This window comes from Xenopus laevis, chromosome 5S (genome assembly GCF_017654675.1).
Source record: "Xenopus laevis strain J_2021 chromosome 5S, Xenopus_laevis_v10.1, whole genome shotgun sequence".
In the NCBI taxonomy this organism is placed as follows: domain Eukaryota; kingdom Metazoa; phylum Chordata; class Amphibia; order Anura; family Pipidae; genus Xenopus; species Xenopus laevis.
Genome location: NC_054380.1, coordinates 41331188 through 41353311, shown reverse-complemented (window position 1 = coordinate 41353311; position 22124 = coordinate 41331188). Strand labels below are relative to the sequence as shown.

The window sequence follows — 22124 nt, the reverse complement described above, 5'->3', positions numbered from 1 at the left end:
TTGGTTTCTTGTTTAATCTGAAAAGGACTTTTATTATACAGCTTTTATGTCTGGGTGACAGATCCCCTTTAATATGGGGGTTCTACTGTATTCAACAAATACATGAAATGTCTTGTGCAGAACTGTATAAAATCCAGTTATTTGTGGCTTTGGATAAAGTTTGTTGTTTAGTAGCAGCTACTGAGCTGCATTGCCAATTACTTTATGGTATACAGATGAGAAATCACACCTAAAAAAAAATCTGCATAAACCAATTCCTATATGACCCAAATCACAGCCAAGACCTGGTCTCTTGGAAATCATTTAAGAGATGCAAAGCTTGAGATTATTGATGTCATTCATTATCAGTTCCCACCATATACAGTATAACAGCAGGTTTATGTATTTTCCCTACCACCAGAATTTTAAAAGGTTTCGATCCATGAAAAGATGAAAGAATAGGCTGTTTGATCATAATTCAGCATCTGCAATGTTCCAGCAGGCGTCACGGCAGTGGTCTTGTGGTGGTCCATTGGTAGATGTATAGAAGAAACTAAAAACTATTAAAGGGGACATACACCAACCCAAACTACAATGTAAAATGACTCAGAAAGTTCTTCCGAGCTTCACTGCTAATATTATGAATTTGAAAACATGACTGATCCCTGCTGTTCTGTGCAGCTGGCAATTAAGTATCTTACATCAAAACACTTAAAGGGGCAGATTTATCAAGGGTAAAAGTGAATTTGAAGGAATTTTTGAAGTAAAAAAATTCTAAATTCAAAGTAATTTTTTGGATACTTCGACCATCGAATAGGATACTATGACTTCGAATTTACTTAGAATTCGATTCGAAATAAAAATCATTTGACTATTCGACCATTCGATAATCGAAGTACTGTCTCTTTAAAAAAAACTTTGACTTCAATTTAAACCTGCCGAATTGCTGTTTAGCCTATGGGGGACTGCCTGTGTGTTTTGCTAAGTTTTTTTAAGTCGAAGGATTTTTTGGAAAAATCATACGATCGTAGGATAAAATCGTTCGAAGCTTTGATTCGAAGTACGATCGTACTACGATCGGAATACGATCGTACAATGTATAAAATCCTCCACTTCAAATTCAATGTCGGAGGATTCTATTCGATGGTCGAATTTCGAAGTATTTTCCACTTCGAAATTCGACCCTTGATAAATCTGCCCCATACTATCAACCAATAACTGAAAAATGCAACTACCGTAGTTTAAGTTGAATCTGTGTTATCTTGCTATGAACTGGCACCAGTAATAAAGATATAGGGCCAGATATATCAAAGGTGACATTTTGAAGTTATGTGAATTTTTTTTAACTCAAATAAATTCGAATGTACTCACAACTCAAATGGGAGGTTATTTATGAAAAAACGTCTAATATTCAATCGAATAGGAACGACCCGAAAATTCGAATTCAATTCAAGTTTTCCTCGACTTTTGAGTGCAACATTTTTTTTCTGCCATTAAAATCTATGTGGCATCATTTTCACAGGTAAACTTGGCAAAAATTTGGTTCATGACTATTATTAACATTTTCAAATAGTTCAAGGGTCCTCTGCCATTGTCTTTTATATGAACTCGGCAGGGTTTAGTTGGAGAATATTCGAATTAGAACTGTTTCCATGTTCGAGGTTTGATAAATTGCTCATTCAAATTCCAGTTGGTACTTTTATTGGAATTTGTTGAATTTGAATTTGAATATACCATTCGAACCTTAATAAATCTGCCCCATAATGTAAAATTACAATTGATACCAATTTGAGAAAAAGTATGATTTGTTAAAAACTCTGGCCCAATATCACTTTGATGAGCGATAAGTTTAAATCCAGTAAGAACCAGGCTTTTTTTAACCAGCACCCTTTAGCCACCAGCAATACTGTAAACAAGTTAAACACCCAGAAATCTCGTGAGCTGAGGAGAGAAAGGCTTCTGTCCTTTTGTCTACTTAAACCATGTGTTTATAGCATGCAAGGGTTTCAACAATTTAATAAATACAAGTAATTTTTTACCAATTTTGTCTTTTAGCGACCTCCAAAAAACTATGTGAGGCCCAGATCTGTTAGTCAGTTGGCTAAAACTGAGAAGGCAGATTTATCAAAAGGCTGAGGTGAATTTTCAAATTAAAAAAATTTGAATTTTGAGCTATTTTTTGTGTATTTCAACTAGGGAATAGTCCAAATTCGATTTGAATTTGAAAAAAATTTGAATATCGAAATTTATCATGTACTGTCTCTTTAAAAATTTGACCTCGACCATTTGTCATCTAAAACCTGCCGAATTGCTGTTTTAGCCTATGGGGGACCTCCTAGAAACTATTTGGAGTCAATTGGTGGACTTTGAAAAATCGAAGGTTTTTCTGGAAAAAACTTAGATTCGAATTTGATCGAATGCGCTATTACTTCGATTCGTACGATTCGAACCCGACCGAATATGGACCTATTTGTTCGAAAATTTACCTATTTTGCTAAAAAAAAAACTTTGACTTAATTTCGGTTGGTCTTTTTGAATTCGAATGTTGAAGTTTTTCAAATTCAACCCTTGATAAATATGCCCCTTCGTATCTAGTGCTGCCACAATAACTGCAGTTCTCAATTATTTTAGCATAACTCAGATTTGTTTTTTAGTATCATTTATCTGAGTACGGTAAGGTTAGGGATATATATAGGCACAGAAGTGCTACAGTATATAACTGCTATAACAATAAAAATACGGTCAAGCTATGTCACTGATCTGGAGGCTGTTAATCTGGGGGGCATGAAGAAACTATAAGAAATCGCTGATGGTCGTGTTCTTTTCAACAAGGCCTAAAGTCATTTTTATGCTGAGCTTCTCCATTACTAAGATCCATGTTTTTAATTGTACCATCCAACATTTTGGGATAAATGTTTTAGATACCCGTGCATTTATAGATAATTTGCATACATACTAGATCCACTGGCCAAACAGAATGCATGTCCTCATATGATTCATTGTCTATATTATGTTTTTATAGGATATATATATATGCTTTTATTGGCAGTTTAAACCATGGCTTTAATTAATAGAGGATTTCATTATCAAAACAACAACTTTACCTTACTCTTGGTTTTTTATGTGTTTTTTTGTAGCATTTTTATTTTTTTTGCTTTATTCTATAAGCCTAAAGATGTATAGAAATATTCAAACAGTTCAGTTCTATATATATTTTCCATATGTCATTCCCTCTGTTGTCATTTATATTCCAATTATGGAACATAATAATGTAATAATAGTCACCAGGACCAAAGCTTAGCTCAATTTTACGCAAATTCACAAACTTGCCACTCTGTGAATCAAGTCATTTATTGAGAAACCATCAGCAGAAAACATCAAGGCAGCATTTAGTAATACTTAAAATATTCTGCTCTTGTTGTTGCTTATTATTGGTAGGTTAGATCTTCCCAACACCCGGGGTAAGGTATTTTACTGTATACCAATGAGTATTTAATGTGAGCGGGTTTTTTTTTTGTTTGATATGATTTATATCTCCCATAGACTCCATTTTATCCAAATAATCCAAATTCTTATTTTATTTATTTGATCCAAACTGAGATATAATTAATCCCTATTGGAGGCAAACCCAGCCCATTTGATTTATTTAATGTTAAGATAATTTTCTAGTAGACTTGAGGTATGAAGATCCAAATTACAGAAAGATCTGTTATCCGGAAAACTCCAGGTCCCGAGTGTTCGGGATAACATGTCCCATACCTACCCCTCTTTCTCTATAAATATATAGTGAATAAAGTACCCCCTATTGTAAATTATAAGGATATTAGAAGTTACAGAGGAGTTTCAAGACCATATAAAAACATGAGGCCGAAGGCCGAGTGTTTTTATACAGGTCATGAAACTCCGACCTGTATAAAATAGAATTATTATAGAATTATGCAGCATGTAATTATATACTGTATGGAGTCCAATTTTATCTCAACATTTTCTGCTACAAACTCCTATCAAATCTATTCGGGGTTTTTCACGCTTATTTATTATTACATTGTCCCGAAAATTTGCTTTGCAGGAAAAAATCAGATTTTCACAATTTTTTTCAGATTTTTCACCCGAAAACTCAGATTTCTTATGCTTTTTGCCTGAAAACATCGGGGTATGGCACAATACCCAGCGTACATCAAAAATCATCCTTCCAATGACTTATATGCAACTTTGACAGGTCTGAGATATCGGATTTTCTGATTCTGACTTTTCCATCCTCGGGGTTTTATATATTTTTTTTTTTTGGTATTTTTGCATTCGGAGTTTAGTAAATAACCCCCTATGTGTTAATTTATTGGTTTCCTATAACATTCCTCATTAAATATATCTTTAGACTGATTACACTACACTTGCCTCAGAGCAGGTAGAAGGGCTACCACTTTACTACTGTAGAGAGCACAGTTGCCCCTCTGCTCTACTTCGACACCCAATTTCCAGTTTTCTCACCTTGCCTCAGTGCTGAAACAGAAGTGAGTGTATCACCATTTCCTATTGTGTTACTTTATTTAAAGAGACCATAATCATGTCTACTTTTTCCATCACCTGTGACATGATGTGCTAATTTTTCATCATGTGATACCAACAAATTTGTATAAACATTACTAAGCTCATCGTTCCTTCCTCTGTGTCTGTATGGTCTGGGTTCTCTAATGGCGATGGGCGAATAAATTCGAGAAAATTCAAATTTTTCATGAAAACTGTAGAATTTCAAGAATTTTTTAGAGAATCGAAACGGGAGAGATTCGCCCATCACTATTCACGAAGCAACTATAGTCTGGCCACTGCAATTCAACTATAGTCTGGCCACTGCAATTCAACTGAAAATAGACTGGAGGGAGGTTGTCCAACAGCAATTCCAAAACAAGGGGATGCGTAAGGAGGGTGGCCTTAAAAATATTTACACTGGTAACTACAAACTTAAACAAAAGAAAACCCAGTTCTTAAATGCAATTGGAGTGCCTGCTTCATCTTTATTGCAAACAGTGGCTGAACTATCGGGGGAGCAGGGGGTGCGAGCGGGCCAGAGCCTGCACCCTCTCAGGGCCCCCAGCAGCTATCACGACACTGAAATCCGGGCCGAAAATCACGTACTGAGGGGGGGCGGGGGGCCCAGCTGCACGTCCCGCACCAGGGCCCGCCCCCCTCTAGTTACATTACTGATTGCAAAACCTAATTTTCTTCTTATTTTTGGTCCATAATTGTTTAGGGGAGGACAATGAGATGGTGCTGTATATGTGGCCTCACAACCTATAATCCACACACGCTTGTGTGAAGACGCTGTCTATAATTTAATAATAAAGGAGCCCCACAGGTAGAAGGGCTACCACTTTACTACTGTAGAGAGCACAGTTGCCCCTCTGCTCTACTTCGACACCCAATTTCCAGTTTTCTCACCTTGCCTCAGTGCTGAAACAGAAGTGAGTGTATCACCATTTCCTATTGTGTTACTTTATTTAAAGAGACCATAATCATGTCTACTTTTTCCATCACCTGTGACATGATGTGCTAATTTTTCATCATGTGATACCAACAAATTTGTATAAACATTACTAAGCTCATCGTTCCTTCCTCTGTGTCTGTATGGTCTGGGTTCTCTAATGGCGATGGGCGAATAAATTCGAGAAAATTCGAATTTTTCATGAAAACTGTAGAATTTCAAGATTTTTTTGTGAATTTTTTAGAGAATCGAAACGGGAGAGATTCGCCCATCACTATTCACGAAGCAACTATAGTCTGGCCACTGCAATTCAACTGAAAATAGACTGGAGGGAGGTTGTCCAACAGCAATTCCAAAACAAGGGGATGCGTAAGGAGGGTGGCCTTAAAAATATTTACACTGGTAACTACAAACTTAAACAAAAGAAAACCCAGTTCTTAAATGCAATTGGAGTGCCTGCTTCATCTTTATTGCAAACAGTGGCTGAACTATCGGGGGGGCAGGGGGTGCGAGCGGGCCAGAGCCTGCACCCTCTCAGGGCCCCCAGCAGCTCTCACGACACTGAAATCCGGGCAGAAAATCACGTACTGAGGGGGGGCGGGGGGCCCAGCTGCACGTCCCGCACCAGGGCCCACCCCCCTCTAGTTACATTACTGATTGCAAAACCTAATTTTCTTCTTATTTTTGGTCCATAATTGTTTAGGGGAGGACAATGAGATGGTGCTGTATATGTGGCCTCACAACCTATAATCCACACACGCTTGTGTGAAGACGCTGTCTATAATTTAATAATAAAGGAGCCCCACACACTCTATATGACATGCTGATCGGGGGATTACCCCATTTATTGCAACCACATATAAAAGTGTATGTGGCTCTTTTAGAATTTTGTGTCTCTACCATGGGAGCAGATCAAACACTTGGGGGGTTATTTATCAAAGTCCGATTTTATCTCAACATTTTCTGCTATAAACTCCAATCAAATCCGCTCTGTTTTTTTACGCTTATTTATTATTTCATTTCCCCAAAAATTTGCTTTGCAGGGGAAAAAACTATTTTTCAGATTTTTCACCCGAAAACTCAGATTTCTTATGCTTTTTTGCCCGACAACTTGGGGGTATTGCAGGAAACCCAGCGCACATCAAAAAAATCATTGTCATAATGAGGCTAGCCTCCCCAAAAACTCCCAAGTATTTCTGTATAGCTGTAAAGTTGCTGTATGTTTGTTTTCACTGCAGCAAACGATTTTCTATTGTATTTATTTAATATGATGATTTATTGAGCTTTTCCTTAATTTTACTGTTGCAAAGATTAAAAGTAAAAGAAATTACACACACGTGAGAGAGTGCACATGCATGTGTTTGTGTTTGCATATGCATATCATTTGCAGTCTATTTAGATTCCAATTACAGGAAGAAGCCATGTTCATCGAATTATATAAATCAAAACATATGCAGTGTACAGCTGTTAATAATTAGCAAATTTGTTCATTTTATTCTCTGGTTTCTAACCTTTCTTACATACGGCCAAATCAGCTTTTCACATTCTCGTTTTTGATGTTACCCATTACAAAGTAATACAGTTTGCACACACAGTACCGTATGTGCACTTCTATGAAATAATCAGTGAGAATTATTTAAGAGTATATTAAAATTCTGTGTATATACAGACCCTATTTATTTAGCACTTGGAGATAATATAATGATCGCCTTTTAGGCCAAATCATCCCATGTACATGGGTCACCCTGTATTCCATGTTTTCTGTAAACCAGGCAATACCTCAACTTCTTGGTCCAAATAATAATCCCATGAAAATGGAATTTATTTAGACTATTCATTCAGAGGTGTCTATATAATACATACACTTAGCACCAAAGGCTGGGATCAACACTTGTCACAGCCTCTAGAAACCTACCTTATCACAAACAACACAACAAATAACTGGTTTACAATTTTTGTTAACACTTAACCACAAAGACAATTATCACAATTTTTTATGAGCTTAAGCTACATCCCACAAGAACATTTGTGCACATCCCTTCCCAGTATTCTTATGTCTCCTTTGGAGAGTTGATACTTAATGCAGAAGACCTTACACTGTTTTACTTACATCCCGCATCACCAATTTTATCCATATTTCATTGTGCACAACTGGACATTTTTTTTATACAATAAGGACAGATTTATCAAGGGTCGAATTGAAAATTCGAATTTCGAGTTTATTTTAGTGTAATTCAACTAGAGAATAGTCCAAATTTGAGTTTTAAAAAAATTCAAAATTTATCATGTACTGTCCCTTTAAGAATTTGAATTAATTTGGTGGACTTTTGAAAATTGAATCTTTTTTTTTTTAAATTTTGTTGTTGAAAAAAATTGAATGTGATTTGAATTATATTCGAGTTTGCAGGTCAATCCTATTCACCTGAATTTAAAAAAATTGATTTCTAATCATTTTTTTTGAATTTCGAGTTTATGGGAGTTTTTATAAACTCCCATAAACTCTAAATTCAAAACTTAGGGGCAGATTTATCAAAGCTCGAGGTGAATTTTCGAATAAAAAAAAATTCGAATTTCTAGCTATTTTTTGTGTACTTCGACTAGGGAATAGTCCAAATTCGGATTTCAAAATTTATTTTGTACTGTCTATTTAAAAATTCGACATCCACCATTCGCCATCTGAAACCTGCCTAATTGCTGTTTTAGCTTGTGGGGGACCTCCTAGAACCTACTTGGAGTAAATTGGTGGACTTTGAAAAATCAAAGTTTTATTTGGGAAAAACTTTGAATCAAATTCAATCAAATGCTCTATTCCTTCGATTCATACGATTCGAATTCGGCTGAAAACTGACCTATTCAAAAACGAATCTATTTGACCAAAAAAAACTTTGACTCAATTTCGGTTGGTCTTTTTGAATTTGAATTTCAAAGTTTTTTCAATTCGAAATTGGACCCTTGATAACTATGCCCCTTAATCAATATGCCCCTAAAACGTACTATTGGCTGTATGCCATGTACCACCTATTCCTTGTTTGCTTTCTAATTTGAAAATTCCAAATTCCATCATGGAAAAATACATCTTGTGAAGACACAAAATTTATGATTTTCCTAAAAAAAATTATAATTTGGTTCATAAGGTAGAGTTTTATGACAGTTGCATCCAGGTTATAAAAGAAAAAACATGTAAAAGCCTGCACCAGATTCAAGGTTAAATCAGTTTTGGGGCTTGGTCTGTCTGTAGATCATTGGCACTTCAAGTCCTGTGTGAAGAGTCACCTGTAGGAAGAAGATATGATAGATAATATAAAAATACAGTTATTTATACACTGTACTAAATTAATAGTTACAGAACAAGATACCAAGTCAGTGGCACAAACAATCACTGCCTGTAACCTGGAATAAGAAATTCAATATTTTCTGTTACCACTAAATATATTTTACATATGTGATTGTAACAAACTCCCAATATTGGGGAAATGGCCCAGGTGCACCCAAAAGAAATTTGGGGACAAATTCTCCCATCACTATATATATCTCCTCTTAAAGTTTTAGAAAAAAATTGCCTTCTAAAAATGACTATTTCCATTTGTTTTTGTTTTTTGCATTGTAACTGCAGATACTAACTGCTTGGTGATAAGAGTAAGTTTTCTCAATGTAACACTTTTAGGAAATAAAGTAAAATAGTAGAGTGTAGAAAACTCACCACATTGCATGTTGGGTTCAGGTGCACATACTCCAGACCTTCAGTTCAGGAAGGATCATAATACTAATGTTAAATGACAGACTGGCACAAAACTGGACCACAGCCGATTATTTGCAGCTGTTTAGTTTTTGCTTAAAAGATGCTCCAATATCCCTTACATTGTGCAAAAAGATAAAAGCCTTACGCGTTTCATGCGTACATGGGGCACTAAATCATAACCTATGCAACTAGCAGCACATAATCAACTGTGGTCCAGTTTTGTGTCAGCCTGTCATTTAACAGTAGGATTCAGTCTTCTGAATGTTGACAATAAAAACTTATGTAATGATAAAGTGCAGAATGAGAGAGATTATAATCACTGAGACATAAGGTCGAAGTGAATTTTCGAATGATAAAAATTCGAACTTCGAGCTATTTTTTGTGTACTTCGACTAGGGAATAGCCCAAATTTGATTCGAATTTGAAAAAATTTATAATATCGAAATTTATCATGTACTGTCTCTTTAAAAATTCGACTTCGACCATTCGCCATCTAAAACCTGCCGAATTGCTGTTTTAGCCTATGGGGGACCTTCTAGAACCCTTTTGGAGTCAATTGGTGGAAAAATCAAAGGGTTTTTTTTTTGGGAAAACTTCTGATCGAATTCGATCACATGCGCTATTCCTATGATTCGTACAATTTGAATTCAGCCAAATACGAACCTATTCGATTGAAAACGGACCTCTTTGACCAAAATAAACTTCAAGTTAATTTCAGTTGGTCTTTTTGAATTCGAAGTTCAACGTTTTTTCAATTCGAAATTCAACCCTTGATAAATATGCCCCATACTGTATGTATGGCCCAATTTTGAATCTTAAATTAAAAAGATATTACCAATAAACAAAAAAGATCATGAATTACCTGAATTACCATTTTAATCAGACCTCATCCCAAAAGTAATATGGGTGCTTTTAAATAGTACTTAGATATGGTAAAAAGCAGGAAAATGATCAGATATATTTCACATATTTTATTAGGAAGTAGATGTTTGCTGTCAAAGGTGGGCGTAGATTATAGACATAGATATTTATATAGGAAATGTAAATGCTCACCTGTACATTCCGATTGAGACTTACTGCTGGCATGAACACACCCTCAATGTTCTCAAACGCTATTGGGCCCTGCTGCTTTCCATCAATATGAAATATCAATAGGCGTTTAACTAGATCTAAAAGAATACCGACTGTAGTTCCTTTGCACACACCACCTTCTGCCCTGTAAAGCCAAAGAAGCAGAAGGAACACAATAAAATATTGTTGTCTTCAATTTATTACAAAATGGGTATGTTGACCACTGTTAAGTCAATTAGAATATCTAAAACCTACATCTACAAGGATGCGGATAACCCGTCCTCCCGTAGCCAGTGCCCACCCGCATCCGACTTCCGGGTTCCATTTATAGACCCGCGCCGCCCTGCTCCGCCGATGACATACCAAAAAAGGGGCGGGCGAGCAGGCGCAGCATCTATAAAAGAAGAACCCGGCATTTGACGGTGGCAGGCAGGGAGAACGGAAAAGAGCTCAAGCCGCCACCCGCGAAGAAGAATGCGAGGTCGGCCTGAACCCGCCCGACCCGCGGTATCGGGCCTGCCCGCACATCACTAATGCTTATATACACCAACTATCAATATGTAAGCAAATAAGTTTCCAGGAATTACTCTTTTTTTAGGGATCATCATACACCTTCGACCCCTTTCCTTTCTGGCCATGTTTCAAAGCATGAACACAATCACATACACAGGCCAACAGTTCTGGATCTGAAAGAATTTAATGCATATTTATCAGAGGTTGAAATAAATCTTCACAAATTTTTACAAAATGCCCCAATAGCCAACAGAAGTTAACTATGGTTTACAGTATTTTTAGATAATTTTATAAAAAAAACTGGCATATATATATATATATATATATATATATATATATATATATAATTATTATTATATAAATATCTGGCAATAATACGAAATGGAAACCTATTCAGAGCAACAAATAGGTATGAAAGCAACAAATGGGTAAGAAAGTAAGAAAGTCACGTTCTTGTAACATTTATGGGCTTTTTATCAAAAATCTAATTGTTTTTTTTCTACTTCAAATAAACTCACAATTTAAAAAACTTGAATGTTTGCTTATTTATGAACCAAGTCATATATGATGGAAGAAGCACACCAACTTATTCTCCAATTGTTTTTATCGCATTTTATTGCAGAAGTTGAAGTACAAGCTCTTTGGCACCAACCCCTTCCTCAGGTGAAATATTTTGGAAAAAACCCGAATTAGTGATGTGCAGATCGACCCAAAACCGCCCTCCCTCCACCTGCGCCTGACTTCTGGGTTCCTTTTATAGACCCGCTCCGCCCCACTGACGTCACAGATGGGACGGGGGCAAGCAGGCGTGTGGCTGTAAAACCGGCAGTCGGAAGCCAGGAGTATAAGGTGCCGCAAATGGGGGTGCAAATGGGGGTGCAAGGTCTGCCCAAACCCGACCCACCCACAGATATAGGGCCGGCCAGTAGGACAACTCCCACTGACTTTTACATGAACTCGCCAGCTTTTAGGTACCAATTTTTTAACATTCAGGTTAAAGAGGTTTTTTAGCTTAATAAATACCAGACATTTGAGTTTCTGAAAATATAAATTTATTCAATGCTTACCGGTTGGTATGAGAGTTGCAGTGCATAAACCAGCTTCGATTATTATCCACATACATGGCCCAAGCTTTGTCATCCTTTCCTAACATCATGTCTTTCACAACGTTAATTCTTGCAACACCAAAAGCGGGATCCGGATGGTTATCATATCGATCAACTTGTATCTCCCAGTAATGAATGCCTTTGGAGAAAGCAGCTGTGCCCAGTACGACTCTGTCATCATAGCTACTGCAAGTGGCTGTCATATTTTCATTGGACAATACTATGTCCCGATGTGCAGCATTAGGGTCAAAGGTAAAAAAGGCCACTAGGATAAAACAAAATATACATTTAAATGTAAAATGACGTGGGCACTGAATCAATATTTCTGAACTCATGAACTGGAATTATCAATCTACAGTATCTATCTATCTGTCTGTCTGTCTATCTATCATCACCTTTTTTGAACAACAACTGAAAAGTTTTCTGTCCCTCCATAGAACACTTACCATCAGAGGTTTGCAAAACGACGGTCTTGCTATAAGGTCCAAGTCCTGTAGAATTAAACGCCTTGACTCTTGCATTATAAGTGCTATTGAAGTGAAGCCCATCAATCGTGCACAAGGTTTCCTTGCCCAAGTAAACCTCCTAAAACGTGTCAAGAAGACAGAAAGTTCACTAGACCATTGTCTGCAACTTGTAAAAAGGCACGGTCCTTTGAAATAATTCAGAGTATACTTCAAAATGATGTTTTGTTTAAATGTAGACGATGCAGGTCAGGCTTCAAGGCAGTCAGGGCCAATAAAATCTAATGAATCTTAAAAATATTCAGCTTTTAGCCAAATATCAGAATGAATACACATTAATATTCCAGGAACCATCGGCACCCAAGGAACAGAAGATAAACTGTGCAAACACCCAACTCCATTCCGCTCCATTTTCGCCCCTCCCTGCAACCTAAACAGACACATACTGCATCCATTCTTACTCCTCCTCTTGTTAAAGGTATTTTCCAGCATATTATAACAGTGGTGGCATCATTGAACTGGGTGACATAATTGTATAACACACTAATAAAACACTAAATAAATCTTGTAGATTTAGGGAACTGATAACATGCAAGGAAACAGGAAAGTTATTTGTACAGGAGATTTTTGGATGCAAGTGGCTAAATTTTTTGTCATGTTCCATTCCAAAGCATATGTTTAATTTCAGAATTCTGGTGAGTTAAACCGATTAAACCATCAGGTTCTTTTCCATACCACAATGAATTTCAGGTATGTGTCTATAAAATGTTGTAAAGAAAGTTATATTACATACCCTAAACGGACCGCCATCTCCATCATCAAGTTCTAGGATGTATCCATCAACGGGATTGTGGGTGAAAGGAGGCATTCTCCATGCCAGGGTCACACTGTTATTCCTAGTGCAGCATTTCTCCAGCTGAAGCAGCGGTACTGGAGGTACTGTAATGGGAACTACGCACAGATTAGTGTAACCCTTTCGTTCCCCTACAAACAGCTTTGTAATTATATGTATTTGCCAAACAGAGGAATATTATAAAAGTAGATCTAAAACTGAAGTTCACCACAGGGGTCACAGGAAAAACATTATTTTTGCAATCGTGTGAACATAATTGGTTTAGTCACAATTAGGCAGGCTCTGTCTGATTGAGTCATGTATATTTATGTGGCCAATGAAGCTGAGAGACACTAATCTAGAGGAGACAGCATTTAAGAAGCTACAGGGAAAGTGATTTAACAAGGTCATACTGTAAATATGTCAGGACAAAAGCATTATAATTTAATATCACAGTTTAATGAGCAATGGAATAACATGCTGTACTGTGTGAGAAGCCAAACATAACATGTCCTATGGGGGGTCTGGTGTATTTATTATTTCCTATTTTCATTAATTCCTATGATCTAGATGTGCGGGGAATTAGTTTGGATTTTAGGAAGTTTTGCCACCCCAAAAAGAAAACAACTGCTAAATACTCATATACAGTGTATGAACATTCCATAGATCATATACAGATGAAGCCATCTGGATTTTACATTTTGTCGCACCATGTCCAGACACAATATTTTAGTGCTAAGTCTTGCCTCTAGATGATGCTAGAGTGCCTTTTCAGAACATTGCTTCTGATGGGCTAAGACGATTGCATTCTAACACCATCTAGAGCAGGGGTCCCTAACCTCTTTTACCCGTGAGCAACATTCAGGTGTAAAAGGAGTTGGGGAGCAACCCAAGCATGAAAATGTTTCCGGGGGGTACTAATTAAATGCTATGGTTGGCCATTTGGTAGCCTCTATGTGGACTGGAAGCCTACAAGAGGCTTTATTTGGCAGTATACTTGGTTTTTACGCAACAAAAACTTGTCTGCAAGCCTGGAATTCAAAAATAAGCACCTGCTTTGAGGCCTCTGGGAGCAACACACAAGGGGTTGTTGAGCAACATGTTACGAGCCACTGGTTGGGGATCACTTATCTAGAGACAGGACTTAGCACTAAAAAGTGACACAGTGTGACAGCATGTGAAATCCTGATGGCTTCATCCATATTAAATCACAGTAAAAATAGCAATACAAAGTCTTGGGTGTTTGGGTGGAGGTTATCTAATCCCTTCTTCATTCGTCCAGGGACGGGCCAAGCTGACCAGGTGCCCTAGGCAACCCGGCTGGCCCGCTATCCCATACCTCCCAACATTTAGGAAATAGAAAGAGGGACAAAAAGATTTTCAGCGTGTTCCATGTTCATTTTACAAAATTTGGCAGTTTATGAAAGTTTGAACACATTCTGCGGTTTTTATGTGTTATTACAGTTTTGCGAATGAAAATGAATTGCCCTTTAAGCTACAGCCACAGTTTCCCCAAGAGACCTGCTTTTGATAAATTGTTACATATTTGCTTATCTTAAATTGTTGCAAAAATATCCAAGTGCACCTTGTGGCTGTTCTGGGCTCTCTGCCAAAAGCCAATTAAGTCAGAAACATTGTATCATTTTGTGGCTGTTAGGTGCAGGAAATCAAAGAGAAAGTGGGGACATTGGTGGGAGGTATGCGCTACCCCTGTGCATGCACATGCCCGATTGTGCACACACGCCTGACCATAACTGCGCACATGAGCAGTAGCAGAGAGGAGGGAAGGGAGGGTGAAGGAGGGGAGTGAAGGAGAGGGAAGGAGGGAGTGGAGAACTACAGAGGGCAGTGAACACGGACTAGGGGTAGGCAGAAGACGCTTAATAGGTACCTGACAATCGCCCCCTTATCATTGCGCCCTAGGTAGGTGCCTCTTTTGCCTACCCCTAGTTCTGGCTCTACATTCATCTTTACAATATGTGTTTTCATTTTTGTAAGACTTTTGCACTACATGTCGCCTTAATATGAAGATGGTTTCTGGAATGGGACTTACTACCAAATTAGCAGTAGTATGCAAACAGGTGGTAAACATACTGTAACAGGTCAATACCTTGATGGACTGGGGAAGAACCAAGAATTTACAGAATTACAAGGGCAGCGGATACCTTTTTCCAACTCATCCAGTCATTGAATGATAACAGTGAGTCTCTAACCACAGGTTTTTAGTGCATCAAGGAAATTCAATTGATAGCAAACATAAAGAAAAAAGAAATGGAACTGTGAGCTCACCCTTACATTTCATCTGAATAAAATCCAGCTGGTGAATAGCCTGCAGCAAAGGCTCATTGTCCAAGGTGAGGTCAAATTCAGGAGACACTTTGGGTTCCAAAGCCCCTTTCACCCACTGTTCTTGAGAACTTTGAACCCGCTTTATTAAGGCATCTGAAATCTTCAAAAGAGAACAAAGAGTAAAAGCTTGTTAGCTTAGACATTTTGACATTTTTATTCCTATAATGTAAATATAAAAGCAGTTACATTATATACAGTATATTACATCTTTTTCAGCAAGAGTAAAGCATGAGCCATGCACTTACTGAAAAGTTGCAACGTTTATGACTTGCTCATTAATTTCAGCAGTGATGTGACTTGAAGCCCACAGGAATCACGGGTCAGATGGGTTCAGGTTCTGGCCAAGTGCTGCCTGAAGTTTAGCCTACGTCTATCCCTTGCACGACCTTATAATTGCCCCATTTTCCGTCTTCGTCCTCGCTCTTTTACATACTCGCTCATGCATGCCCATCCCCAGGAGAGAACTGGGTTAGGGTAGGGTGTGGGCACTGCTGGGTTGAGTTAAGCTCCCCATAGACGCAAAGATTTCTCTTGCCGAACGACCAATTTTAGGGAAGCCCGACCAATCCTTCAAAATTATCGTGCGGTTAGTGGGATTCGAACGATCGTACATCTTACGATTTTTGCGGCTGACATCTGTCAGGAAATTGATCGGCCAGGTCAAAAAATCTTTGTCGGTCCCAGTGCAACCTATCTATGTTTGCAGGGCCAAGCAGGCAGCTCACCTTTGTTTTCCTGGCAAATCGATCTTTTTAGTTGATGGTAAATTTGTACGATCGTACGATCGTTCCGAGAAGATCGTGGTCTCATGATCAGGATATGATCTTTTAAAAATCTCAGCATCTATGGCCAGCTTTAGGATCACTATTTCAATAATGTAACTGTTGGGCAGCATGGTGAAACTTTTTCCTCCTATAGTGCTGAGATCTCTACATTTATTGTAGACCAGTTCTTTATAGATGTATTTTATTATTAACAATGCATTTTAAGGGACAGTTTACTTTAGGATTAATATTTAGAATAATATAGATACAGTATATTATAAGAAAACTTGCAGTTAACCACTTATCTCAGACCCTGGGTCTGTGCTCCTCTTTTCTGTACAACACATCAGCTCAGGGTATCTTTTATGGTAGATGCCACGGTGCCATATATGAAGAATTTCTCAAGAGATCCACGGCCTGCTTTTTTCTTTCTTCTGTCTTGGTGATCTGGGACCAGTGCATGGGCATTACAGTAAAATAGCTAACCTAAAGGGGTTGTTCACCTTTAAATTACCTTTTAGTATGATGTAGCAAATGATATTCTGAGACTATTTGCAATTGGTTTTCATTTTTTTATTATTTGTGGTTTTTGAGCTATTTATTCTTTTATTCAGCAGCTCTCCAATTTGAAGTTTCAGCAATCTGATTGCTATGGTTCAAATGAACCTAGCAACCATGCATTGATTTGAACAAGAGACTGGAATATGAATAGGAGAGGCCTGAACAGAAAGAGGAGTAATAAAAAGTAGCCATAGCAAATACATTTGTAGCCTTACAGAGCATTTATTTTAGATGGGGTCAGTGACCGTCCCATTTGTAAGCAGGAAAGATTCAGAAGAAGTCATATAAAAATTAAAAAAGGATGTCAATTGAAACATTTCTTATAATTAACCAATCTAAAACATGCTAAAAGTTAACTGAAAGGTGAACCACCCCTTTAACTCTACTGTGCATAGGCCAGTCCAGTTCCTTCAAAAGGAAGTCCTGAGAAATTCTTTAAAGATGGTGGCGCAGAAGCTCCCATATAAGATACAGCTATCCAGTGTTTTTTCAGTAAATCGAAGCACAGGTCCAGGATCTGAGGTAAGGAATAATATTAACTAGGGGTGACATGGAATATATCTTTCCATGTCCTTGAACCCGCAGGATGATTTAATCAGTCTCACGATTTCTGCAGCTAATGTGAATTTATTTTATTTTCTGTGGTTGGAATCAAAGTCCTTCAGCCCTTATTATTTGGTAGCTGCTGAGTCTTAAAAGTTTAGCATTGCAGGGCTAGTTTACAGCAAAGGTGTTAAATTGCTCCAATGCAGTTACCCATTGCAACCAATGAAATCTTTGCTTTCTTTTTTGAACATGCCGTTGGCTTACTTAAAGATAAATGGTAACTGGTTCCTGTTGATAAATGTGTACTAATGCAGAACCTAATACATTGTCTATTGTAATTGTATGTGTAAATATGAATATTGCACTGAAAAATTAACAGGGTATGGAATTCCATTATCTTTTGGCTAAAATGGGAGGTACTTAATTCCTGTGACTGCTAACTTATAAAAACTGTGATCAATTATTGGGAAAATTATTTCTTTAGCACAATTTATTGTGGACATTATTATGCTACATCTCCTTACAAAGTAATAATATAAATGTCCATATAATTAATAGAAGTAAGCAAGCAAGTTGTAGATTTCTTTCATTTTCCTGCTTGATATTCTGTATAAGGTTTCATCTATTTATTATTAAATTAAATGATCAGTATTCTCATTGCTTTTATGTTATTGACCTACTACATTCACCACCCTTATTGTTGGACACAAACTCTCTGAGTCATGCTCTAGGTTAAGATTTCTTACACATTCCCTTCATTTTAACTAGGTCATGGCTGTGCAAGCTGCTGCTGTTCAAAGGATTATTTGCAAGCGAATAGATGTCACTGGATGCTGGAAAATGTAGTTCAGCAACAATTGAAGAATGAATCATAGCAAAACCATGATCTAGGTCACAGATGTTAATCTTTTCCTGATCAGCCAATAATTATGTTGAGTTCTAGATGGTCGGTTAGCAACAGCTAAAGACTTGTTTTCCTGCTATATGATCTAAGTACTATGATGATGAAGATGATGGATACGCCAGGCGTAGACAAATCTTTAAGTAACAGAAAAATAAGGTAAGGAATAAAAAAGAAACTCATAAAACAGGAATCATCGAAACCATGTGGCAGTGTGCAATAAACAGGTTCACACTTGAATATTTATTGCATTTTACACATATACCTACAAAATTAATACATTGTGCTGGGCTAAAACAATGCAAATTGCCCTCTATATACTTTGTGTTGGATTGGAATTGCATCAGGCCTGGACTGGCAAACTGTGGGTTCTGGCAAATGCCAAAAGGGCTGCTTTAAGTTGCCACAGTCAGTAATGGGTGGATGCATCGGACATTTTAGCCAAAAACATTTCAGACAACCAATGATAAGCGGTGACCGAATTTTTTTCACCAGCCATGGATTCGCTGTGAAATTCCGCATTTCGCCATCTGCAAATTTTTTGCGTGAAACTGTGGCAAAAATTTGGTGTGGAAACATTTGCCGCAACAAAAAAGTTGGCAAAATTGTCACCAAGACAAAAAAAATTTTTTTTTCAAAATGAATCAATTAATATTGCTGTTCCAGCAGAATTCTGCACTGGAATTCATTTCTCAAAAGAGCAAACAGATTTTTTTATATTCAATTTTGAAATCTGACATGGGGCTAGACATATTGTCAATTTCTCAGCTGCCCCAAGTCATGTGACTTATGCTCTGATAAACTTCAATCACTCTTTACTGCTGTACTGCAAGTTGGAGTGATATCACCCCTTCCCTTTAACCCCCCCAGCAGCCAAACAAAAGAACAATGGGAAGGTAATCAGATAACAGCTCCCTAACTCAAGATAACAGCTGCCTGGTAGTTCTAAGAACAACACTCAATAGTAAAAACCCATGTCCCACTGAAGGAAAAACAACAGCCTGCCAGAAAGCATTTCTCTCCTAAAGTGCAGGCACAAGTCATATGACTTGGGGCAGATGGGAAATTGACAAAATGTCTAGCCCCATGTCAGATTTCAAAATTGAATATAAAAAAATCTGTTTGCTCTTTTGAGAAATGGATTTCAGTGCAGAATTCTGCTGGAGTAGCACTATTAACTGATGCATTTTGAAAAAAACATGTTTTCCAATGACAGGATCCCTTTAAGAAAAACCGCCAATTGACTTTAATGCATTTCGCCAAAAAAGTCGCCATAAGAAAAAACTAGGGATGCGTGGAATCCACTTTTTGGGATTCGGCCGAATCCTCGAATCCTTTGTGAAAGATTCGTCCGAATACCGAACCGAATCCGAAACCTATTTTGCATATTCAAATTAGGGGCAGAAAAGGAAAAGGTGGGAACAATGAATTCCCTTCCCACACCTAATTTACATATGCCAATATGGCATGTGAGACAACTGAATAATGGTGCAGAATAGTGAAAATGAATACAAGGATACAAAATGGAGCTTTTAAATGCATTATTTTAAAAAGTGACAATGTTCGCACATAAAGGATGCATTTATTTGTCAACTCTAGGCATCTGCAGCTGCACCAAGACAATATTGCTTTCATAAGCACAGATGAATTCATCAGCAGTTTATCTGCAACAGAGGCACCTGTGCGGCAACTGGCAAATCCTTTCCACAAGTAGTATATAAAGTAACTGTCCAAGTTCTGAGCAGCTACAACATGCGAAACAACCTTGGAGTTTTTGCTGTTGACCATGTTTGTTACAATTTATAAAAAACATATGATGCCTCATACACAGTGCAGAAATGGACACAACCTGTCATGTTTTTTGCACTTTTTACCCTGCCTTTTTACCCCTGGAGTGCAAAGACTTGTGTCTGACCTACGGACGCAGGCAACACAGTATTCATGAGATGTGTGCTTGGAGGGCCACATAGACCTATCCACCTAACACCCTCTAACCATCCTTTCACGTGTACATCATTCAGACACCAAGTTAGGGAGCACTGGTGAGAGGAGGTTGCTCCTGCACTTGCAGCAGGGGCAGAAGTAAATGACCCGTACAATGCTTTGATGTACCTTAACTGGATAAACTTGCGGGCATACCTCCAAAAATTTGAAAAATAGAGAGAGGGATACTGCATGTAGCACATTGAAATGTATTGGTCATGTCCCTACATACCACACCCATTTTATACTCCCTTAGATGGGCCAGTATAATTACTTCAGAAAACGGATAGTTAATTAGCCCCAGATGTGCCGGTACAATGACTAAATATTATGGGTAAAGGGCATATTAACTCCTGATGTGTCAGTATAATCATTAAATAAAATAGATAACAGGCATATTGAACCCAGACTTGCCAGTAGAATGACTAAATAATATGAATAATCAGCATATTAAGCCTAGAAATGGCCAATGACCACTCCATTATCCCAAATAAACCAGGAAGATAATTGCAACATGGCCAATGAGCAATCATAAGATCAATGGAGAAATGGATATAATGAATGCATTACCTCACCTACACTTGCACAAGCTGAATACCAACACCAAAATTCTTCTATCCTAATGCTCACATGCTGATTGGCTCTTTCGCTTTGCCTGGCTTAAACACATATTAAAAAAAAATCCAAGAAGGCCACAGTTGGATGCGCGGTCATCTTGGATTTTTCTTCTTGGATGCAGGCAGGTAAGAACAAAGAGGAGCCAAGCAATCTGGAACGGTGGGCTGTAAACAGAAAATCAGGACTAACTCATGAAAAACTGGACAGTTGGGAGGTATGTGTGGCCAAACATATGAAGATATACAACACATTTGTTTTCATACACCATGGAAATTTATTGAGAAGAATTGTGCTCCTAGTTCAGCTGTTACTGCCACATAGTCAAAGAATATTTGACTGGTACAAATTACAATAGGCCATGCTTTATAAACAGGACTGTACTTTTTTATTTGCCAGAAAACCAATATTACCTGCAGAAAGCCAGAAGGATCATTTTCCTTAATTACTTCAAGACAATATTCCATGAGGCCTGTTGACTGGCGTAGTTTCAATGTGCAGTGATTTATCTGGTCCCAGACAACCTGGAATTAAAATCCACATTTCACATAATCCCTGGGTTGTAGAGGGGATCAAGAAATTGTACCGGTCTGACTATAACTTAACAAGGCAAATTCTCTGTACCATGTGGGGTTTATATGTCACGTGGTCTTCCTTGTCTTTTGTAACCCAGATTCCCATGTTCCTTATTCATATGCCTGCAAACTGTCTACAGAGATATCCACATACTAAACATGTGTTTGGACGTTCTCCTGCAGATTAACAAAGGGTTTTAATGATCCTAAAAAAATAAACATCTTTACTTGTTTCTGGCTTTACACCTTTCCCCCTCTGATATATTAAGTTACACTCTTACTTAATTTAACACACACATATGTATATATATGTGTGTGTGAGTGTGGGTTGTATATATTTATTTACATAGCACCACAAGGTGTTAACACAAACTGGGGTAGAGTCATAAATTAGACACTTAGAATAAATATGAACGACACAGAAATACAGGCAGAGAATCCACTACCTCGCTGCTGTGCTCCCTGCACCCCGAATCATTACCTCCACTCGCACTACACAACTGGCGTCATGAGGTCCCTACCCCCCGGAGGTGTTTTCTATAGGACCGTCTGTCATTATTCTAGGACAATTAAGGGGGTTATTTATTAACATGTTTTTTCGCAGCGTCCGTTTTGATCAGTGTCGGACTGGCCCGGCGGGACACCGG

The 22124-nt window shown here is 37.8% G+C and overlaps 1 protein-coding gene across 4 annotated transcripts in view; it reads right to left on the bottom strand.

Annotated features, from left to right (window-relative positions):
- Window positions 1-8372: 8372 nt before the first annotated feature.
- The window catches only part of trim67.S (tripartite motif containing 67 S homeolog), a 34931-nt gene continuing 21179 nt past the window's right edge, over window positions 8373-22124 (bottom strand). The window contains exons 4-10 of one of the 4 annotated variants that reach the window (XM_018265227.2): window positions 21316-21426; window positions 15473-15632; window positions 13145-13302; window positions 12334-12472; window positions 11849-12152; window positions 10251-10413; window positions 8373-8731 (exon numbers count right to left, since the gene is read on the bottom strand). In XM_018265227.2, the coding sequence (XP_018120716.1) occupies window positions 8669-8731; window positions 10251-10413; window positions 11849-12152; window positions 12334-12472; window positions 13145-13302; window positions 15473-15632; window positions 21316-21426 (1098 nt within the window). In that variant the 3' untranslated portion in view covers window positions 8373-8668. The remainder of the gene's footprint in view (window positions 8732-10250; window positions 10414-11848; window positions 12153-12333; window positions 12473-13144; window positions 13303-15472; window positions 15633-21315; window positions 21427-22124) is intronic. The other 3 variants (XM_018265230.2, XM_018265229.2, XM_018265231.2) reach the window with 3 other exon arrangements.